Source organism: Phyllobates terribilis, unplaced genomic scaffold (assembly GCF_046119375.1).
Source record: "Phyllobates terribilis strain yellow unplaced genomic scaffold, ASM4611937v1 Scaffold_36__1_contigs__length_13169755, whole genome shotgun sequence".
Classification (NCBI taxonomy): Eukaryota; Metazoa; Chordata; class Amphibia; order Anura; family Dendrobatidae; genus Phyllobates; species Phyllobates terribilis.
The window spans coordinates 10,731,138-10,754,385 of NW_027362796.1; the positions used below are offsets into that span (position 1 = coordinate 10,731,138).

A 23,248-nucleotide genomic window follows, 5' to 3' on the forward strand; every position below is an offset into this window, starting at 1 on the left:
CATTCTTATCTATGGGAATAACAGATGGACAGAACTGGAGAGGTGAGGACTCTGGTAATGTCTGGAGGGAGATTTATTAATGTGTCTCTCCATAACCAGGATTACACCGTAGTGAAGAAGACCTCTAGTGAGCGCTGTCAGGACCCTGTGTCTGAGGGATGGGGAAGACCCCTGAGCCCAATCACAAGGCCTCCACCTCACCCCCTGATAAATGAGGACATCAATGACCAGAAGATCCTAGAACTCACCTACAAGATGATTGAGCTGCTGACTGGAGAGGTGACACTGCTGGGACATTATACAGTAATGCTATGAAGGGATCGGGGGGGATGACGGTATCATTGTATGTGTCAGGTTCCTATAAGGTGTCAGGATGTCGCCGTCTATTTCTCCATGGAGGAGTGGGAGTATTTAGAAGGACACAAAGATCTGTACAAGGACGTCATGATGGAGGTTCCCCAGCCCCTCACATCACCAGGTAATAGACAGGACTAAACACACACACGGCCTATAATTATCTGTATGTAAAGAATGAATTCAGTCCCTGTATGTGTTTCCTCCAGATCTATCCAGTAAGAGGACAACACCAGAGAGATGTCCCTGTCCTCTTCTTCCACAGGAATGTAAACAAGAAGATCCCAATTTTCTTCAGGATCATCAGGTAGATGGAGATAAGATGTCATGAGATCTCCCCTATGATGTGTAGACGGCTGTGAAGGTCTTGTGCTCAGTCTTGTTTTATCCACTAGTATTATATGGTTTATACTTGTGTAATGAGAACGGTGGAGATGGCAGGATTAGAGCTGATCATAGATGGGACTTCTCCATCTGTCTGTGACTTTTACAATATTTGTTTCAGGGTGAAGATCTGACCCATACTAATACCACAGAGACATATGTGAGGGATGATGAGTGGTGTAAAGAGGAGATTCCTACATATGACCACCCAGGTGAGTAGTGACCACTAAATGCAGAGAAGTCACAGATCCTGTGGTCATTATATTATGAGTTTGATCACACAATTAATTGACGTGCATTTTACTTGCAGATAGATTTGATGCATAACAAAAAAGCTTTTTTTTTACACCTTCTTTGATTAACGCATTTTGGTAGCAAAGTTTCAGTGGTTAAATGTAATTGTATTTGCTGCAGAAAGGCGCCATGTCTCCAATTGTAATATAGTTGTGAGTTGCCAGATTACAGCTGAATGTCAAGACGAGAGCCGGGCCACACACAGAAGTCAGGCAGGTGGATATCTAAGCTGGAGAAGCCAAGGTCAATATCTAGCAGCAGTACACGTCCCGGAAGGACAGTCAAGTGAAAAGCCAAACCGTTTTGAGGTCAAGAAGAAGTATGTAGTCCGATCAGGAAAGGGTTTATAAGTAAAGATGCGTGAACTTGTTCGGAAAACGTCCGCCAATCTCAAAGTCGACACGAACATGGCACATTCAGATTCGTGGTCGGACCCCCGCGCATTTTCCTCAAAATCGGCAAAATTCGGCCAAAGTTTGGTAAATGATAGAGTTTCCACTAATGCTTTTGTTAGGACTTTGTCTAGGATAGTGGTTCTGTATGATGTGTGGGGATGACATGTTTGATGAGGGGAGAGGAGCGGCAGACTGTTATCCATTTTTTTTGTTGTTTATTAACTTAATGTGTGGAGATTCCAGCAGCCAATCAGGGTGCAGAAACCATCCACAACGTCCAGAAACAAGGGCTTGTGTCATTGGCTGCCGAAGCCACATGTCCCTCACCATATAAAAAGCAGACATGTGGCTTTGGCGCTATTTTGTCAGTGTAACAGCATAGTGAGGCTGCTGCTGGAAGTAGTCATTTCGTTAGCTAGGCGGTTTTTTGTCAGCTAGTTCAGATGGATAGGATCTTGTGTCAAATCGACCTTCCAGCAGATCAATCCTTTGTGCTAGTTGTGTGGTCCGAACAACAGTCCACAGTTCAGCAGATCAATCCTTTGTGCTAATTGTGTGGTCCAGCCAGCAGTCCACATTTCCGCTTCTAAATCCTTTGTGCTAATTGTGTGGTCCAGACAGCAGTCCACATTTCAGCATTTAAATCATTTGTGCTAATTCTGTGGTCTAGCCACACTATCTCAGCAAATAAATACTGATTGTTATTTTAGTGACAGGTGACTGACAGGTCTGGGTCTAGGGTTGTGAAACAGCTGGTTAAAAGAGGGGAAGGGTACATCCAACATGAGTGGGGAAAGCAAGGTCGTGGTGGAAGGGGGAATAGGCTTGGTGTTCGAGGTGTATGTGTATCCAAAGACAACTGACAACTTCTGTTACTGGACGGACTACTCCACTCCCTTTCTTTGGCAGTCGCACAGCAATGCGCCTTGTAGACCAGGCCAGAAAGAGCATGTGCTCCAATAGATGGCAAGCACTGCATCAAGTGTCCTCTTCCTCCACCTTAACATCACACACAGTACAATCCTCAGACATGGCACCCCAATTATCCTTGTTTCCCCCCACGTCACAACTCTTCAACCGTCCAACTGACTGTCCGAAACCACAGATGGGTGAGTCTGCAGAGCTGTTCACACATTCAATTCCATGGGCATCAGAGGTCTGCTCCAAAGGTTTACAGACTCAAGAGGAGGAAAGCATCTGCACTGATGCCCAAATTATTTTTCAGTTGGATCCGGGGCCGAACGAAGTAGGGTCCAAGCAGAATCCAGGCCCTCGTCACCAGACGTTAACCCCTGGGGGTGGAGGTGATCCTGATGAGTACGGACTGTACTGTGCTGTCAGGGCAGGAAGAAGAGGAGGGTGACTCTCGGGGCAAGGAGTGGGAGAATAGAATGGATAATGATGAGGTTCTAGATCCTAATTGGTGTAAACCCAGAGGCACACAGCTGAGTAGTTCAGCAGAGATGATGGAGGAGGAGGAAGACGAGGAGATTACCTTGTAGCTTCAGGCACAGACACGGAGTGGTGCAATCACGACAAACACTGCATCCTCAGCCACAGCTCTGGCTGTGGCCAGCAGTAGTCGCGGGTCTGCAGTTTGCAGGGGCAGCAAGGGTTGCCTATCCTGGGCCTTTTTTGAGACCTCAAAGGATGACCAAACTCACGTTATCTGCCAACTTTGTAAAAAAACAATTCAGTTGAGGCAAAAATTCCAATAATTTGACTACTATAATAATAATAATTTAATAATTTTTATTTATATAGCGCCAACATATTCCGCAGCACTTTACAATTAAGCGGGGGCATGTACAGACCATAAATTCAATACAATTTAAGACAGTTTAAACAATTACATTAGGAGTGAGGTCCCTGCTCGCAAGCCTACATTCTACAAGGAAATGGGCAGACACTATGTGAAAAGTGCTTCTTATTTCAGGTCTGTCAATTATAATAAATAGGGATTTTCATATAAAGCTGTATGATCCGGTCATGCCAGTATGTTTAAGTTCAATACTCAAGTACCGAGTAGGGAGCAGATTCTGAAAAATATTTAGAAGGAGGGAACAGGGGAAAGTTAGTTTACTGAGTAGTTAAGGTGGTGGGCTTGTTTAAATAGATGGGTTTTTAAAGCGCGCTTGAAGACATGGGGGCTAGGCATCAGTCGGATCGCCTGGGGTAGTGCATTCCAGAGGACTGGTGCAGTGCAAGAGAAGTCTTGGAGACTTAGGTGGGAGGTTCGGATTATGAGGGATGTTAGTCTTAGGTCATTTGTAGAATGGAGGGCACGTGTAGGGCGATAGGCAGAGATGAGAGAGGAGATATAAGGCGGTGCAGAACTGTGGAGAGCTTTGTGGGTGAGAGCGATGAGTTTATATTGGACCCTGTAGCGGATGGGCAACCAGTGTAAAAACTGGCACAAGATGGAGGCATCGGTGAAGAGGCTCGACAGAAATACGACCCTGGCTGCCGCATTCAGGACGGATTGGAGAGGAGAAAGTTTGGTAAGAGGGAGACCGATCAGAAGAGGTGTTGCAGTGGTCCAGACGAGAGTGAATAAGAGTGACAGAGTTTTAGCAGTTTGAAAGGTGAGAAAAGGTCGGATTCTGGAGATGTTTTTAAGATGCAGGTGACAAGATCAAGTGAGTGATCGGATATGGGGAGTAAAGGAAAGGATAGTGTCGAATATGACCCCAAGACAGCAGGCGTGCTGCTTGGGAGTTATGGTTGAACCCTCCAAGGTAATTTCAATGTTAGGTATAGGTAGGTTAGTAGAGGGGATAAACACAAGAAGTTCAGTTTTAGAGAGATTCAGTTTAAGATAGAGGGAGGACATGATGTTAGAGACAGTGGACAGACAATCCTTGGTATTTTGTATTAGGGTATGGGTGATGTCAGGTGAAGAGGTGTATAGTTAGGTTTCGTCAGCATAGAGATGATACTAGAACCCAAATCTGCTGATTGTTTTTTCAATAGGGGCAGTGTATAGAGAGAAGAGGAGGGGGCCTAGGACTGAGCCCTGCGGGACCCCGATAGTAAGGGGATGAGGAGAGGAAGAGGAGCCGGCAAAAGATACCGTGAAGGAATGGTCAAAGAGGTAGGAGGAGAACCAGGAGAGAACGGTGTCCTTGAGGCCAATAGAGTGGAGCATAGTGAGGAGGAGCTGGTGATTCACAGTGTCAAATGCAGCAGAGAGATCCAGGAGAATCAGCAGGAAGCAGTGACCTTTGGATTTAGCTGTTAGTAGATCATTAGAGACTTTAGTTAGGGCAGTTTCAGTGGAGTGTAAGGAGCGTAAACCAGATTGTAGAGGGTCGAGGAGAGAGTTATCTGAGAGATAGCGGATTAGACGGGAGTGAACCAAGCGTTCCAGGAGTTTAGAGATGAAAGGAAGATTAGAGACAGGTCTGTAGTTAGCAGCGCAGTTCTGGTCCAGGTATGGCTTTTTAAGTAAAGGGGTTATGATGGCATGTTTAAATGAGGAGGGAAAAATACCTGAAGAAAGAGAGAGGTTAAATATTTTAGTCAGGTGAGTGGTGACCACCGGTGAGAGAGACTGCAGGAGATGTGAAGGAATGGAGTCACTGTTGCAGGTTGTAGGTCGAGAAGAAGTGAGGAGCTGGGTAACTTCTTCTTCTGTAACAGGCTCAAAGATGGCTAGTGAGCTTGAAGTGCGGCAGGGATTCTTCTTCTGTAACAGGCTCAAAGATGGCTAGTGAGCTTGAAGTGCGGCAGGGAAGGGGAACCAGGCACTGAGGAGATTGGGCTGAGATGTCCTGATGGATGTGGTTGATTTTTTTTCTAGGAAATAAATGGCCAGATCCTCACTGCTGAGGTTGGTGGTGGGGGCTTGTGCTTTAGGTTTCAGCAGGGAGTTTAAGGTTTCAAAAAGTCGTTTTGGATTGTTGGACAGTGAAGTGATGAGAGTGGTGAAGTAGGATTGTTTGGCCAGAAGAAGGGCAGAGTTATAGGTTTTGAGCATGAATTTATAGTGGATGAAGTCCTCTGCTAAAAGATTTTCTCCACTGACGCTCAGCACACCTTGAGCAACGCTGAAGAAAGTGTGTTTGCATTGTGTGCCAGGGCTGCCTTTGTCTGTGTTGGGTCTTTCTGTGTGTAGAAGGTGCTGCTTCATCTAGGGCGCTCTTCAGTGTATTATTGTAGTGTGACAATGCTAAGTCCGGGCAGGAGAGGGAGGAGATGGGGGCTAAAGATGTGTGGAGATTGTCCATAAGCTGCTGGGTATTAATGGTACGTGTATTCCTATAAGTGTGGTAAGTGGGGGTGTCCCGGGTGAGGAGACAGTTCTTGACAGAGAAGGAAAGAAGGTTGTGGTCCGAGAGCGGGAGAGGGGAGTTATTAAAGTCATGCAGCGAGCAGAGACGGGAGAAGACCAGGTCCAGAGTATTTCTGTCTTCATGCGTAGGAGAATTAGGTAATTGTGAGAGGCCGAATGAGGAGGTTAGAGAAAGTAGATGAGAGGCAGATTGGGAGAGGGGATCATTGATGGGGATATTAAATCTCCCATGATGATGGTGAGGATGTCACAGGATAGAAAGTGAGGAAGCCAGGTGGCAAAGTGATCTAGGAAATGGCGGGAGGAGCCTGGAGAGCAATACACAACCGCCACTCGCAGGGAGAAGGGTTTGAAGAGTCTGATGGTGTGCACTTCAAAGGAAGGAAACATAAGTGAGGGAACTGGGGGGATGACCGGGAAAGCACATTGTGGTGAAATCAGACCAACACCTCCACCCTGTCTATTCTCAGGTCTGGCGGTATGTGACAATTTCAGCCCACCAAATGAGAGAGCAGCAGCTGCGGTGGTGTCTGAATGCTGGATCCAGGTTTCAGTAATAGCCAGAAGGTTAAGGGAATTAGAGAGGAAAAAATTGTGAGTGTAAGTTAGTTTGTTACACACAGACTGTGCATTCCAGAGAACACAGTGGAAAGCAATAGAAGAGGGCATGCACTGAATGTTAATAAGGTTAGCAGGGTTTCTATAGGCAGCTGGAGGAGAGTGGTGTATGCTAGTGGAGGGAGGCCCAAGATTGGGGGAGATGTCGCCAGCGACTAGTAGAGGGAGAAAAGAGCGAAGGTGGTGCAATGATTTGTATGAACGTTTTGAGTGCTGTATGGAGGTATGGAGATAGTGGATGGTTTGGAGTGGGTGAGAAAGGTCAGTAGAGCCTCAGTGTTATACATGGTAGAGGGGAGAGAGGAGGAGTTGATATGCAGAGAGTGCACAGAATGTGTTTAAAGGGCGGGCGAGATGTGAGAAAGCAGAGGTTAAAACAAGTAAGAAGCTGATTGCTATGACGAATGCATAATGCAATACAACTGATCAAGAAGCAGCATGTATGTATGAATATCTCATGCACCTTACCTGTCTCCTGCCCTGTCTAACTGCTGTTGTATAACTGCTTATTAAAAGCACTTTAAGCTATTGCACTTAAAGTCTGTTGCACGTGTGACCTAGCATGCGTGCTATCCTGAGCCAGAGCTGAATATATGTATGAACTGGCACATGCGCGATCAACATGCGTTAGTTAGAATCTCACTACGCTAAAATGCGGACTAGCAGGCCTCGCCAACCACCGGCCGCCCCATCAACCACATCTGCTGCTTCTTCCTCCTCCATCACCGTGGCAAGTGTTCTCACACAGGTCTCCGGCCTCAGAACCTCCACTTGTTTATCCGGTACAGTCGGGGTGAGTGAGTGCCCGTCAGCTGTTACGGAAGTGGACGTGCCTGCTGTTTTTCACCGATCTCAGACACCAAGCACACCACATCCTTCTCAATTCACCATAACATCTCTGCCTGTACCTCACTCACAGTCCAGCAGTTTGTCGTGTTCACCCTACACCACCCTCTCAGCACAGCAGCCAGTCCTCGGTCCCTCAGTTGTGATCACGTAAAAGATTGTTTCCTCCTACACATGCCAAAGCTAAGAGCTTGAACTTCACCATCTCCAATCTGTTGGCTACGGAAATGCTGCCTTTCTTACTGGTGGATACAGACGGTTTCCGAAATCTGATGGCCATCGCAGTCCCCCCAGTACCAGCTGCCCAATCACCATTACTACTCTAAGAAAGCTGTGCCTGTGCTACAAAAGCATGATGCATACAACATCACCGGTTCCTTGAAAAAAATCTATGTCTGCCAGGGTACATTTCACCACAGACGCCTGGACGAGCAAGCATGGCCAGGGGCGTTACATCTTGCTGACTGGGCACTAGTGACTCTGGTGGCTGTGGGGGCAGGCGGGGAAGGGTTTGCTCTACAAGTCTTGGAATTCCCAAGGTTTGCGGGACAAACCTCTGCATGTAACACTGCTTCTCCCTCCTCCATCTCCTTTAGGGCCTTCACCTGTGCCTTAATCCTATGCCTTAATGAGACCCGCGTTCCAACAGTGGACAGAGAATACCCTCAACTGCGTACTGCGCAGCCAGGGCTAACCCCAGTCAGGCAGTGTTTAAATTTATATGCCTTGGAGACCACAGTCACACAGCTCAAGAGTTGTGGACAGCTATCCAGGCCTAGTTTGAGCAATCGCTGTCTCCACTGACCTTGGAGCCAGGAAAGGCCGTGTGTGATAACTGTGTGAACCTGGTGGCGGCCCTACGCTGGTGCAACTTCACACATAGGCCGTGCATGGCTCATGTCCTCAAACTGGTGGTAAAGCAATTTCTTCTCCAATATCCCAGCCTAGATGTGCTGCTGCAGAAAGCACGTCAATGTGTTCTCACTTTTGCAGTTCGCACCCCACGGGTCATCGACTTACATCATTACAGAGGTCTTTCGGCTTACTGGTTAACCGGTTGATATGCAATGTGCCAATATGATGGAATTCCACTCTGCACATGTTGCGACAAGCCTTGGTGAAGTATGTAATTTTGCATAGCCTGGGCCAACGCAGTACGGACGTGGTGCGAATCACGCTTGGGGAGTTGGCACAGATGAAGGACCTCTGCACCCTTCTGCATAGTTTCGAAATGGTTAGCGCTGAGTATGCCGTCATCAGTATCACTATTCTGGTCATCTACATGCTGAAGCACACATTGAATAGTCTGCAGGAGGAGGTGGTGGTCCCAGAGGAAGAGGAGGATGCGTAAAGGATAACAATATTTCTAAGTTGCGAACTGTCGTCGCACAGGCTGGTGCCATGGAAGGGTGGATTACAGTGATCGAGGGGTCTCATGATACCAGACAAACTGTTAGTGAAGGTGCAGGAACCGACGAACAAATGGAGGAGGACGACGAGGAAATGGTGATGGGAACGCAACAGTCAGGAGATGAAGAGGATAATGATCCCCCCCCCCCCCCTCTGTTGTCCGTGGTTGGTGGGAGGGGACAGAGGAAGCAACACATCATGGACTTGGACCTCATGGAAGCGCCCGACACATGAGCGCTTTCTTGCTGTACTATCTGCAACATGATGGCCGTATTGTTAGGATTAGAAATAATGCTGACTACTGGGTTGCTTGTTACGATACTGGCGTAGTACTGTTGGAAACCAGTGGCCAAAGGAGCACCAGCAGGAACAGCAAGCAAGTGGTAGTAAAAGTTCTTGGAAATAGCAAGAAGTTTGCAGGATACAATCCAGGGTGAATAGAATAGTCTGGGTAAGAATGTTCCAGAGCTGGAGACTGAAACTAGGCTAACAACTAGACACACTACTCAAGCAATGAGTGAGAGATCCATGTGGCTTTAAATAGGCCCAAACAGGAAACAAGATGGATTCCATAGATTCAGAATCTGCCATCTTGGTAAAGGGCAATTGCAGAACACAACAGCAGTCTCCTGTGGTAAGGAGTGAACACAATATTAAAGTGAACAATAACGGCCACTAGTGGTCAAACTGTAGAAGGGCAACAGAAATCCTGACATTGCCACTCCGTTAGATCCACGATACAAGAGTAAATTTTGCCAGATGCTTTTTCCTCTAGAAAGGGACACCTGCATGCTGGAGTATCGAAACACACTTGTAGACCATCTTAAGAGTGCTTTTCCCCAAGACAGCAGTGAGGCACACAATGTGCATCGCAGTTCTAGACTTCCAATCCTGGGAACGTCAAGTTGTCAACGCAAAAACATTAGCAGCAGCAGGGGTAAGTGGCACAGGCAATTTCTGTGAGTTGTTTCACACATTTTTTAGACCAGTTTGTTCACCAGCAGAACAGAGTACAAGTCTGACGCATAATGAACAACTGGAGAGGATGGTGCAGGAGTATCTCAAGCTCAATATCAATGCCATAAGAGGGGATTGGACCCTTTTGCATTTTGGTCTTCAAAAATGGAAGAGTGGCCTGAGCTCACTTGTCACGCCTTGGAGGTTTTGTCATGCCCGGCAGCCAGCGTTCTCTCAGAACGTGTCTTCAGCGCTGCTGCTGGTGTCATGACTAGAGATGTGCGTTGTTCGACTCGAACTGTTCGCCAATCTCAAATTCGAGCTGTTTTGGGCAGTGTTCGAGCCGTTCGGCGAACACGAACGATTTGAGAAAAATTCGGCTGTTCGAGGTTATGTTCGATAACTGTTCGTGCACCAAAATCATAACTGGATTTTTTCTCAGTAATGATGAAAATTAATGTTAATACGCAGTTTGAGTGTACAGCAGGGTGGGGGGAGGGGCAGGGGATGGATCTCTGCAGGAATAATGAAGATCTCCATTTTTTTTTCTCTTTCCCGCATTTACAGTGGGGAGGTGCAATCTGTCAGCCTATCAGCAGCTCACACACGGAGCGAAGTGCTTTTTTTCACACAAGCAAGGGCATGTGTCATTGGCAGTGTATGTCACATGTCCTTGCCCTATAAGACCAAGTCATTTTCCCCGTCGCCACCATTTTCTCACTGCTGCAGTTGCGTGTTAGACGGCACCGCTGTTGCTGTGTGCGCTATACCTTGTTAATTTCAAGCCAATTTTCGCACAAATCTACAGATAGCTTGGGAGTAGGGAATAGTTGTGATTGCAGTCCTTTTAAGGACTAGGTTACAGCATTTCCTACGACTTTTATCAGGCAGGTCTGTGCTCTTAAATAGATAGATTGTGGGAGTAAAGACTAATTGTAATTGCAGTCCTTTTCAGGACTAGGTTACATCAGTTCCTATCAGTTTTTGCCAGGCAGGTCTGTGCCAGTGCTGTGCAAGTTTTTTTCACAGCATTTGGCTGAATCTAGCAAAACTAATCCTTTTTGGCCTATTGCAGAGTGTGTTAGTCAGTGGAGTAGCCTATCTGTGTTGCAAGATATACCACCTGTGTATAGAATACCAATTTTTTTACTGCACCTAGTGAAGTAAAATCTTTTGGGCATAGCATCATTCTATTAGTCCATCTATACTGACCTCCATCAGGTTGCAAATTGAATATAATTTTTTTCTGCATCTAGCTCTGAAAAAATATTTGGCCTTCTAGCAGTGTGTGGGACTTTCTCTATTAGTCCATCTATACTGACCTCCATCAGGTTGCAAACTGAATATAATTTTTTTCTGCATCTAGCTCTGAAAAAATATTTGGCCTTCTAGCAGTGTGTGGGACTTTCTCTATTAGTCCATCTATACTGACCTCCATCAGGTTGCAAATTCAAAATAATTTTTTGTCTGCATCTAGCTCTGAAAAAATATTTGGCCTTCTAGCAGTGTGTGGGACTTGTTCTATTAGTCCATCTATACTGACCTCCATCAGGTTGCAAATTGAATATATTTTTTTTCTGCATCTAACCCAGACAATAGTTTTGGCCTAATACCACAGTTTGGCCACTCAACTCTGCTCGGTTCCCATCCATTGTTTTTTTGTGCAAACAACTCCAGAGTTGTGAATTAGTTAACCACCAAAATGAGTGGAAAAAGGCCTGCTGCTGGTGGAAAGGGGAATAGGCGTGTTGGGAAGGGGAAAAAAGGTTGTGTCCGTGGGGTAGGTGTTAAAGCAACAGTAACATCTGCAGAAGAAAGACCATCTTCCAGCCAAACTAAAATGTCTACTTCTTTTAGCGGACAATGTGATAAGATCCCTTTCTTATGGCCACGCCAATCGCTACAAATTCCAGATGAGGCACAAAAACAGCAGGTGCTTCAACGGATATTAAGTGCTCTTTTAAGTGGGCTCACCTCCACATCAACTTCAACATCACAAATACTCCAGTCCTCAAAGGTGTCACCCCAATCGCACTTGCTTCCTCACAGCTCCCAAATCTCCAGCTGCCCGTCTGAGTATGAGGTAGAACAGATGGTTGAGTCTGCAGAGCTGTTTACTCATACTATAGCCTGGGAATCAGAGGTCGACTCCAGCGCTTCTGTGAATCCAGACGAGGAAATGATCTGCACTGATGCCCAGAATCTTTAGGAGTCGGATCCAGGACCAGACGCAGAAGGTTCTGACCATAATGTAGACCCTCATTCCCAAACTGTAACTCCTGTTGGTGGAGACAATGAGGAAGACGATGATGAGACTCAAATACCTGATTGGAGCGACAACTTTAGTTTTTTGTCAGGGCAGGAACAGGTTGGCTCTGAGGACGACGGGTGTGATAACGCACAGGGTGATGATGATGAGGTTGGAGATCCCACTTACTGTCAACCCACAGTCAGCCAAGAGATGAGGTCAGCAGAGGAGGTGGAGGAAGATGCTAGTGACGACGAGGTCAGGTTGCGCCTTCCTGGACAGAGACGTAGTACTGGAAGCACGTCAACAACTGCATCCTCAAACACAACTCTGCCTCTCACCACAAGTCGTGGTGGCTCTTCAGGTCGCATGGGTGCTAAGCCTTGCATAGCCTGGGCATTTTTTCAGATCGATAAAGATGACCCAACTCGTGTTATCTGTAACATTTGTCAGCAAAAGCTAAGTAGAGGCCAAAAAATACATAGTTTGAGTACTTCACGCATGAACCGGCACATGGACATGAAGCATAAGTTGCAGTGGGAAGCTCAGTGTGCTACAATGCGGCCTAGCCGGCCGGGCCAACCACCGTCTGCCATATCTTGTGCATCCGCGGCCTCTTCATCCTCTGTGACTGGGGGGACAGCAGTCACACCTGTTTTGGGGCGCAGACCTGCCACCTCTTTACCCGCAACAGCCAGCGTGAATGGCAGGTCATCATTTTCTTTGGAGGTGGTAACACCAGCTGGTGTTGAGCGCTGTCCGACATCGATAGCACCACCTTTGGATCAAGGCAACCTAACATGTCCGCCTGCATCTTCCTCACAGACCGGCAGTTTGCCGGGGACACCCTTATCAACCCCGTCTAAGCACAATAGCCAGCCCTCGGTCCCTCAGATGTGGACAAGTAAAAGACCATTTCCTCCTAGCCATGAGAAAGCTAAGAGGTTGAATTTCACCATCTGCAAGCTCTTGGCTACAGAAATGCTGCCTTTCCGCCTGGTGGACACAGAGGATTTTCGAGACCTTATGTCCGTCGCAGTGCCCCAGTACCAGATGCCCAGTCAGCACTACTTCTCAAAGAAAGGTGTGCCTGCGCTCCACCAGCATGTCGCACACAACATCACCGCTTCTTTGAGAAACTCTGTGTGTGACAGGGTGCATTTCACCACAGACACTTGGACGAGTAGGCATGGACAGGGGCGTTACATGTCGCTGACTGGGCACTGGGTAACTATGGTGACAGCAGGACAAGGGGCTGCTGTCCAAGTCTTGCCGTCCCCACGAGTTGTGCGTCAATCCTCTTTATGTCAAAGTTCCTCCACTGCTTCTGCCTCCTCAACCCCCTCTCGGTCTTCCACCTGCACCCAAAGCCTGTCTGGTCATGCCACAAGCTTTCTAACTGCGCAGAAGGGATCCTGCACACCTCCTTACTATGCTGGCAGTAGGGCTCAACGTCATCAGGCGGTTTTTACTTTGAAATGTCTGGGAAATGTGAGTCACACAGCTGAGGAGTTGTGGTCAGCTCTGGAGAACCAATTTCATGAATGGTTGTCTCCACTGGACCTGAAACCAGGGAAGGCCGTGTGCGACAATGCTGCAAACCTGGGTGCGGCCCTTCGCCGGGGCAATGTCACACACGTGCCTTGTATGGCTCACGTGTTGAACCTGGTTGTCCGGCATCTCTACAGAAGTCGTTGGGCCTGCCACTTCACCGGCTAAAATGCGATGTGCCTACCCGGTGGAATTCAACTCTGCACATGTTGCAGCGACTGTGGCAGCACCGACAAGCCCTGGTGCAATACGTTCTGACGTATAGCCTGGGCCAACGAGATCCAGAGGTGGGGCAAATCACGCTGGAGGAGTGGTCTCAGATCAGGGACCTATGCACCCTTCTGCACAGTTTGAAATGGCGACGAAGATGTTTAGTGCTGACGATGCCATTATCAGCATGACTATTCCGGTGATTTACATGCTGGAGCACATGTTAAACAGAATTCGGAGTCAGGTGGTGGCACAAGAGGAGGTGGAGGAAGTAGAGGAGGAGGAGTTGTATGCGGAAGGGCTAACATCTGCAAGGTCCAGACGGTCGGCAGCACCAAGGCGGCAGGCATGTGAGGGTGGGGGAGATGGTTTGACCAGGGTGCATGGTAGCAGCCAAACTAGTGAGGAAGGTGCAGGAGCCCAGGAAGAAGTGGAGGACGAACTGATGGAAGACTCATCAGATGAGGGAGACCTTGATCACATTTCTGTTGTGCGAGGTTGGGGGGAGAGGACAGAGGAAGGAAGCATGATTGTTACCTCGCCACCAACACAACAGGGACTTGGTGCTCCTGGATGCTCAACACACATGAGTGCCTTCTTGCTGCACTACCTGCAACATGACCCTCATATTGTCAGAATTCGAAGTAATCATGACTACTGGGTTGCCACACTCTTAGATCCCCCAAACTTTTCGATCAACCTTTTCATTTTAATAAAGACCAAAAAAATGGTCATTTTTGCAATTATAAGCATTAGCAGGTTATTAGAAACTGAAATCAAACAGTTTTCAACTCAAAACTTTATTCTAGGTGATGTTACATTTTCACATAGGACCCCTTGTTCGAAAGGAGCTTCTGAACTCTCTCGTCCATTGAATTTGTCAAGTTTTGGATGGTTTCTGCTTCAATTGTTTTGCATGAGGACAGAATACCCTCCCAGAGCTGTTGCTTAGATGTGAACTGCCTCCCGCCATCATAGACACTCCTTTTGATGATGCTCCAGAGGTTCTGAATGGGGTAGAGGTCAGGGGAGCATGGGGGTCACACAATAAGTTTGTCCCCTTTTATGCCCATATCAGCCAGAGATGCAGATGTTTTATGTGCAGCATGAGATGGTGCATTATCATGCAAAAAAATGATCTTGCTGTGAAATACACGGTTCTTCTTCTTGAACCATGGCAGGAAGTGCTGTTTGAGAAAATCCACATACATTATGGAGTTCATCTTTAGCGCCTTCAGGGATCCTAAAGGGGCCGACAATCTCTCTCCCCATGATTCCAGCCCAAAACATTACTCCACCTCCTCCTTGTTGGCGCTGTAGCCGTGTTTGCGTGGGGTGTCCATCAACCAGCCATCCTCCACTCCATCCATCTGGACCATCGAGCGCTGCACGGCACTCATCCGTGAACAAAACAGTTTTGAAATCAGTCTTCATGTAATGTTTAGCCCACTGGAGCCGTTTCTGCTTGTGTGAAGTGGATAGAGGAGGTCGACAGGATGGCGTATGCACAGCTGCAAACCTCTGAAGGACCCTGCATCTTGTTGTTCGGGGGACGTTGGAGGCACCAGCAGCTTCAAAAACTTGTCTGCTGCTATGACAAGGCTTTCTTGCCACTGCTCTTTTAACCTGACGTAATTGCCTGTAGGAAAGAGTCCTCAATTTGCCCTTATCAGCACGCACACGTGTGTACTGTGAATCAGCTACATACTTCTTGATTGCCAAGACACTTCATCCTGATCATCGCACAATGTTGATTGTAGTCATGCCTTGACCTAAACACTCCACAATTTGTTGCTTCTCAGCAGCCGACACATCCTTTTTCTTTCCCATTTTGGCAGAAAATGTAGGCTGCTTAATAATGTGAGACAGCCTTCTTAAGTAGTCTTGCCTTTCATTGGACACACCTGCCAAACTAATTAGCACAGGTGTCTGCAATTGCTTACAGTGATATAAAGAGCCCTGACACACATCACCATCAATGAGTTTAACTGACAAACAAACAAATTCTTCCCTTATCACTCCTAAACACTTTTTGCATAATAATTTGGAACACAGTGTACATGTGCTTTTCCACAAAACACCAGTGGTTCACGTAGTGAATCTTACAGTTCTAACTTGCCAACCGTGGTCTGTATGGAGTTGTTCAATAAAGGGCCCAAAATTAAGATAACATAGATGGGAGAGGTCTCTATGACTAGGAATTCCTAAGTATTTGATACCCTGTGAGGGCCAGGCAAAGGGAAAGTTGGACTGGATGGAATCCTATATGGATTTGGGGAGGGAGACATCGAGGGCCTCAGACTTCGCTACATTGATTTTAAAATTTGACCATGTAACAAAGTGATCTATTTCAGCCATAACAGCATGGATGGATATATGGGATTGAGTGATATATACTAGGACATCATCAGCAAATAGAGAGCACTTGTACTCGGTGCCTCCCACCTCAATCCACCTAATATTGGGGTTATGGCGAATTGATGAGAGCAGGTGCTCCGTCACTAGAATGTATAAGAGAGGGGACAGAGGACATCCCTGCCTTGTCCCATTGGTGATTGTGAAAGGTGATGAAAATGTTCTGATGCACCCCCTGGGCCTTGGGACACCCGGAGCCGGACCCTTTTTGGTGGATGCTGGTGGTTGTAGTCTTCGTGGCGGCGACCCGGTTCCGTGGCTCAGGGCGGTCAAACCAGTGGCGGAACTATTTATGTGGTTTTGATGTTTAAATGTCCGACTATGCCACCCGTGGATTGCGGTCAGAGTGAACCGCCGCTGCAGGGCAGACCGCTGAGGCTGGTGTTGTGGGTGCAGCAGAGCGTAGCATAACTCCCCACGGGAGGAGTATAGCCTCAGGGCAGTGTATGCGGAGGATGGGGGTCATGGTGCAGGGCAACAGCAGTAATGACTCGGAGTCAGTGATGCAGTCCAGGGCCTTTACTCACAGTTCTTATTATCCAGACCACGTCTGCAGGTAACGGCTGCCCACGTCGTACTGTGCTCACCAGGTGAGGGGCTCAGACAACTCCCAGATAACTTTGGAGCGCTTCACAGGACCCCCTTTGTGTGTCCTTTGTCTGGCCTTTCTTACCAACCCTTCTGTCCGGCTGCCTCGGGCCTCCTCTTGGTAAACTTGGCGCCAGTTTCCCTGACCCTATGTGGTGCCTTCCTAGCGGATGTAGCGAGGGGCTGCGCCACATAAAATGTCACAGCCTCTGGTTTCTAGCTGAGGGTCATTTCCTGCCTCCACTAGTTTCGGGGACCGGTCTCCCCCTTTGGCCTGACCCCTCCACGCAGGTGGATTCGGGCGTGCGGTGGCGACTCGCCCGTCCGCACCCCTGGGATCCCTTCATTCCTCGTTCCTGGAGCCTTCTCCGCTCCTCTTCCTTCCTTCTCCCTCTTCCAGACCTGGGCCTCTGTTACTAGGCCCACCTCCGGAGCAGAGCTCATGCAGAGCCCCTGCTCCCTGCCACTTCTGCTCAGACTTCTCTGCACTGAACTAAGATGGTGCCCACCTTTTATACTCCCTTCTCAATGCACCCAGGAACTGCTTCCTCCCTGCTCCTGCACTACAGGGTTCCCCTTCCTCAGTGTTCCCTCCCCCCACTCCAGCCAGGGACAGGGACTGTCGTGCCCATCTCAGAGGCATATTGGTCGCCCTGCCCCACGGCAATGTGGTGTAATGCATGCAGGTGTCGGGTCCTGATCCACACTCCATCCTTACCTGAGAGTGAGATATCACACCTCTGGGTGAGGTGCAATACCTCTGTAGCAACCGAGCCCTCAGGGTGCTACAGTTCCATTTATCTTCAGCCTAGGTGACGTATTGTGATACAGGGCCGTGATTTTGGCTATAAAAGGGTCCCCTAGACCCCTACCCCAAGCTTTTTAAGAGAATCATATATGGCGTGCCAGGAGACTCTATGGAATGCTTTCTCAGCATCCACCGAGAGTATCTAATTACAAATTTTTAACTGCATCTAGCCCAGGAAATACTTTGTGCCTAGTAGCAGTGTCTGCTAGTCAGCGGATTATCCCGGCTGTTAAGCAAGCTACACCACCTGTAGTTTGGACACTTAATTTTTTCAAAGGAAATGCTTCGTGACCACGGGATACTCAGTGAAGAGCATCAGGAGGCACCCCAAGGCATAGGGGCTGGGATTGGCAGTAGGATGCCTTGCCGTGGACAGCAGAGCTCGATCCTTATAAAAGCTTTTTAACTGCAGCAGCTTTAGTGGACGCTACTGGAGCTGGAATTACGCGGCTGCTGGCATGAGACTTGCCCTCCAATAGATCCTTGTAAATGGATTTAAAGTGTATTCATTCAAATTAGAGAGACAATTTAAATTAAAAAGCTTAGAGCTGCCTCCACCACAGGGGGGCTCGCTCGAACCACCAGCGGACAGGCACCAGTATTGGGAGAGGGGGGCTGGCCATCAGGGTTCACCGCGTCTCTGGCACAAACCCGGCGACACGGAGGTGGCACGGGCAGGAGCGGACTGAACATGTCGGCTTCTCACTTTTTGGATTTTAGAAGGGCATGACATGCCTATATCTGTGTCTCCCCCTCCTTTTACTCCTCCACCTCTTTTCTTTTCGCATGACTATATGTACTTGTCACTTTTCCATGTGTTCGTTGTGTCTTCTGAGCAGTTTGTCAGCTTTTGGACACCTTTGAAGGTGTTTTCTATGTGTTTCTATGTGTTTTTGTTTGCCTGCCATTGGTTTTAACGGTGTTCGACGAACAGTTCGGCGAACACACGGGTGTTCGACGAACCGAACCGAACTCGAACACTACGGGGGTGGCTCAACACTAGTCATGACGGATAAGTGCAGCTGGCTTTCCCATGAAAGTGTAACCCCCTGTAAAGATCTGAGGTTATGGGTTGTAAGTAATCACCTAGGCAGGCTAACGGTGCAACAATATTTTATTGATCACAGCCATGGTAATAAAGCAATTCCAGGTAAATGACCAAAATACAGTTCTCTCAGTCCTTAAATTCCCAATCTAGGTTCAGTAGTTCCACTGGCTTTGTATAACACCATACTCACTGTCTCCCAACTTTTGGTTGGCCCACAGATTTCGTATCTCCAGCCAGAATAGTCAGTAGCCACAGTCCATGATCCTCTAGACCAGGGTTCCCCAACTCCAGTCCTCAAGGCCCACCAACAGGTCATGTTTTCAGGATTTCTTTAGTATTGCACAGGTGATGGAATTATTGCCTGTGCAGGTGATGCAATTATCACCTGTGTAATGCTAAGGAAATCCTGAAAACATGACCTGTTGGTGGGCCTTGAGGACTGGAGTTGGGGAACCCTGCTCTAGACGGCAGATACAACGATGAAAGCCCAGGTATCCAGTAGCAGCAGTAATTTTAAGAAAGTGTAAATCCAAACGACATAATCCATAATGGTAACATGTTTATCCATACTGTGGTGACGGCTCCACTGTGTCCACAATCCACACCCCCTAACCTTCATCAAGATGAACAAGTCATAGATCTCCAATGACTTTTGCACCCCAATCGCAGACTGTGCAGGCTAGGCAATGGTGTAGTTTTTAGTGTGCTGCATTGATCTCGCATTATTGCAGCCTGTGACGCATTTGTCATGCCTTCTGTTGCTACTGCTGCTGATGTTACTAACAATTTTTTGAAATGTGGAGACTCCAAGTTGGGTCTCCATCTGCTGGGTTGCCTGTAGTGGAAGGGGTGTCAGAGCCCCATTATACTATTTCTACTATGGTGAAATTGATGCCACTTTAGTGGTGTATGGCAATAATTTTTAGAAATGTGGAGACTTGTGGTTGGGTCTCCTTCATGTGTGTTGCCTGTAGCAGGAGGGCTCTGAGCACCAGGCCTACACCTGTCACTCATCCATGTGTTACTGATCAATGTTTAAGCTAGAAATGCTGCTCCAAGCCCTGTCCTAAGCCCTGCCCCATGCATCCATGCTGTGCAATTATACTATTTGTATTCTGGGTCAACTGATGCCACTTTTCCTGTTCGGCGAGCATCGGGACATTCTCCGATCTGAACCGAACCTTGAAAGGTTTGCTCATCTCTAGTTAGAAGTAGGGTCAGGTAATAATCTAGTCAAAACCAGGTAACAGCTTAACTAAAAATTACTAATAACAATTTCGTTAATTTGGCGCATACACAATGAACTATGTGACCCTGTGGATTTAGTGCAGCATCTCCACCAGCGCAATCCATTCGACCCTACTTTAGCGTCTGCTGTTAACATCACCGTCTTATATAATACATACAGTCATGACCGAAAGAGTATTTTGGCAAGGTGCCAACAATTTTGTCTGGCCTATTTTTGGACTTTTTTTTTCTCTCTTTTTATTTTTGTGTTGTTCCAGTACCCACAACAGAAATAAGCGAGTGTATAACAAAACAGGAGAAATACTTCATTTTCTGGAATATTTTCAAGGGCGCCAACACTTTCGACTATGATTGTATATAGAGAAATGTGAGACAATATTGAGATTAAAAATACAATTTATTAGAACGCAATTGAGAACACATAAAAATACAAAAAGTCATTTAAGAGGGATAAATGTAATCACAAAAAGACAATAGAATAGGGCATCTGGATGAGCCCCGGATAAATCCTAAGCATGCAGCCTTAAAGGGGTATTCTCACCTCCAAAATTCTACCCCAAAATATAGTAGGTGTAGTAGTAATAATAATAATAATAGCAAATACCTCCCATTAGAAATGTGGTATAGTTCTCCTGATTTTCTATGTCACTTACCCCATGTGCAGGGCATTTCAGTAGCTTAGGTATCCATGGTTATGACTACTAGCAACTAACTGTCACTATAGGAGTGGTAGTAACCATGGATACCTAATCTACTGCAATGCCCTGAACATGGAGTAAGTGACATAGCGAATCAGAAGAACTATACTACATTTCTAATTGGAGATATTTGCTTATATTATTATTATTACACCTACTTCATATTGGGATAGTTTCTCAGAGATGTGAATACCCGATCTTACATGTTTTTATGGCGTATATTTTTCTCTGTTGCTTTAGATTGTAATGTAATAAAGCTTATTTTTAATCCTACCTTTATCGCCTCAAACGTTTCTGCCTGTATGTATTATGTTTGTCGATTGTATATTAGGGGTTCAGTACCATGGGATTTGTGAACAGATGGCTCACCACTGTCTTAGGTCATAATTTCATTATACTTTGATTTGTATAGAATTATGTATAGAGAAATGTTATAAAATATAAGGCATTGATATTGAAAAATAATAAAATCAGTTTTATTCTTGGCAGATGACTGTGGAGTCAAACCAGATACCCATGAAAAGCGTGCCATTATTCCAGCTATACCTCCAGCCCTTCAGAGCAGAAATCAATCATCTGAGCCTTTTCAATCCGTCATCTCTTTGGATTCATCACAGACTGTTAAGCAAAATGAAAGCCAGAGAAGGGATGTCGAACATCAAATAATTCCCAGAGGGAAGAAACCATTATCCTGTTCAGAATGTGGGAAATGTTTTGAATATAAATCTAAATTGCTGACACATCAGAGAACTCACACAGGAGAAAAGCCGTTTTCATGTTCAGAATGTGGGAAATGTTTTATCCAGAGACAAGACCTTCTTAAACATCAAAGAATTCACACAGGGGAGAAGCCATATTCATGTCCAGAATGTGGGAAATGTTTTTACCAAACGTCAAATTTGCTTAGACATCAAAGAATTCACACAGGGGAGAAGCCATATTCATGTTCAGAATGTGGGAAATGTTTTAAACAGAAGTCAAATTTACATACACATTACAGAAGTCACACAGGGGAGAAGCCATATTCATGTCTAGAATGTGGGAAATGTTTCAACCAGAAATCATATTTCCTTTTGCATCAACGAATTCACACAGGGGCGAAGCCATATTCATGTTCAGAATGTGGGAAATGTTTTAACCGTAAGTCAAATTTACATACACATTACAGAAGTCACACAGGGGAGAAGCCATATTCATGTCTAGAATGTGGGAAATATTATTCCCGGGAATCATATCTTCTTCATCATCTAAAAACTCATTTAGCGATATAGTCATTTCCTTGTTTATTAAAATAATTTTGACAAATTTTACAAGAAAAAAAATCCAATAGTTATAGTCAACTTAAATTCACAGTTTTAGAAAAGAAAGAGAAACAATTTTCAGCACTAAATGATGATTAGGAAATAGAGATGAGCGAATTTTCCATTAGTCCGTGTCATGAAAACCACTAACGCTGCCACCAATCCTGGACCTAAGGATGTGGGTACAGCGGAAGCCTCTGGCCTACAACTTATTGCAAAGCAAACTTCACAGCACACTACATATGGACTGGGACACTGCTTGTTTGTGAGGTGCCAGGGCGTGGAGAAGCAGCAGCTTACCCACGGCTACCTCCTTTGGCACCATACACTGCCACCAGTCACGGTTTTACAACGCCAGCAAGTCGCCTTTACTTGGCAACACACTGGGACATATGCACATCCAGCTTTCCCAAGTTCCTGAGCAGTTCACTACTTTCACTCTGGCTACCTAGTAACACAACCAAGCTATTTTCTCTCTCGAGATTGTGGGTACGTTAAAGCAACGAAAAACAAACATATTAAATGTTAGATTTAATATCCAAAAGTAGTACAGTGCTTAAAAAGTTACAAATCGAGCAATTACAAAAAGTCATACATAAAAAAAACAGTCTAATAAAAAGAATGAATAAACCTTACATGACTGGACCATGAGATTTCTTTGCGGGGAAGATGCCACCGAAAAGCTTGTGGTACTGAACGACCATACGCATGTGGTTCTTCTTGACCTGATCTTGATAGATGGTAGAAGAGATGTTATAATGGATCTCATCAGACCCCTCACTTCCCCTTTCTGCTGAAGTAAGATGGAGACGGCTTATAATATTTGATTCTAATCCAGTTTTTGTCCTCATTTCTGATGTGGGTCATATTTTTTCCAAGGAACATTCCATAGAAGCAATATGGCCGTCATATTGCCAACACGGTACTCAGTAGTTTTACTGTTTTAATATAATTAAAACAGGGAGAGATTTGCTTGTTTATAGTTAGTATAGGTATTCCAGAACATATATACAGTATATATCCAACTGAACTAACAGTCCTTCTGAGGACTAATCCAGCTGCATATAATCAGTACTAGGCAGGAGTTAGGCAGGCAGGCAGTGTATGTGGCAGACTGCAGTGCATATAGCGCATGAGGGTCCATTGAACGTCCTGTCTGCTGCTTCTGTAAAAATTACAGATATTTGTAGACATAACCCCAGATATCAGGGGCAAGGGCATTTTTTTTTTTTATCTTAATCCTGGTTATTTGCTTAAAAAGCAATCCAGAGTACACCATTTTTCTGCTCCATTTGCTTGGTAACACTGCAGAATACAACCAGATCTGTTTCATATTTCAGCAATAAAAATCCAGAAATTTGAACTGAACGTGGAAAATATTGGCCTCCTTTTCCATTAAGTTGCAGTGTGTCGGTCAAGCTATTCACACTAGAATTAGTAAATTACAGCCCTGCTATTTAAAACCGTGGTTCTCTGTCAGACATATCACCTATAACAGTGTTCAAAATCAGCCATTTCTGCCTTCCATTTCATTGCAGTGTGTTGGTCAAGCTATTCACACTAGGTCGCTGTAGCATAATA

The 23,248-nt window shown here is 46.1% G+C and overlaps 4 protein-coding genes across 5 annotated transcripts in view; 3 read left to right on the top strand and 1 right to left on the bottom strand.

The window, feature by feature from the left end:
- LOC141182832 (uncharacterized) overlaps window positions 1–23,248 on the bottom strand; it is a 618,372-nt gene that overhangs the window by 568,254 nt on the left and 26,870 nt on the right. The gene's annotated exons all lie outside the window — the stretch shown is intronic.
- The window catches only part of LOC141182837 (uncharacterized), a 206,490-nt gene that overhangs the window by 719 nt on the left and 182,523 nt on the right, over window positions 1–23,248 (top strand). For both annotated transcript variants that reach the window (XM_073660969.1, XM_073660967.1), the window contains exon 3: window positions 100–279. In XM_073660969.1, coding sequence (XP_073517070.1) covers window positions 100–279 — 180 coding nt within the window. The remainder of the gene's footprint in view (window positions 1–99; window positions 280–23,248) is intronic.
- LOC141182835 (uncharacterized) overlaps window positions 1–23,248 on the top strand; it is a 285,253-nt gene that overhangs the window by 596 nt on the left and 261,409 nt on the right. The gene's annotated exons all lie outside the window — the stretch shown is intronic.
- Window positions 268–22,302, top strand: LOC141182844 (uncharacterized). The gene is made up of 4 exons (XM_073660973.1): window positions 268–478; window positions 564–661; window positions 860–950; window positions 20,856–22,302. Exons 1-4 carry the CDS (start codon window positions 346–348, stop codon window positions 21,635–21,637), a joined length of 1,104 nt encoding a protein of 367 aa, XP_073517074.1. The 5' UTR covers window positions 268–345; the 3' UTR covers window positions 21,638–22,302.

Coding starts and splice junctions, on each gene's coding strand:
- LOC141182844 (XM_073660973.1), top strand. CDS start 346: ATGTGTCAGGTTCCTATAAGGTGTCAGGATGTCGCCGTCTATTTCTCC. Junction 662..859: donor ATTTTCTTCAGGATCATCAG/GTAGATGGAGAT, acceptor TATTTGTTTCAG/GGTGAAGATCTGACCCATAC. Junction 951..20,855: donor TCCTACATATGACCACCCAG/GTGAGTAGTGAC, acceptor TATTCTTGGCAG/ATGACTGTGGAGTCAAACCA.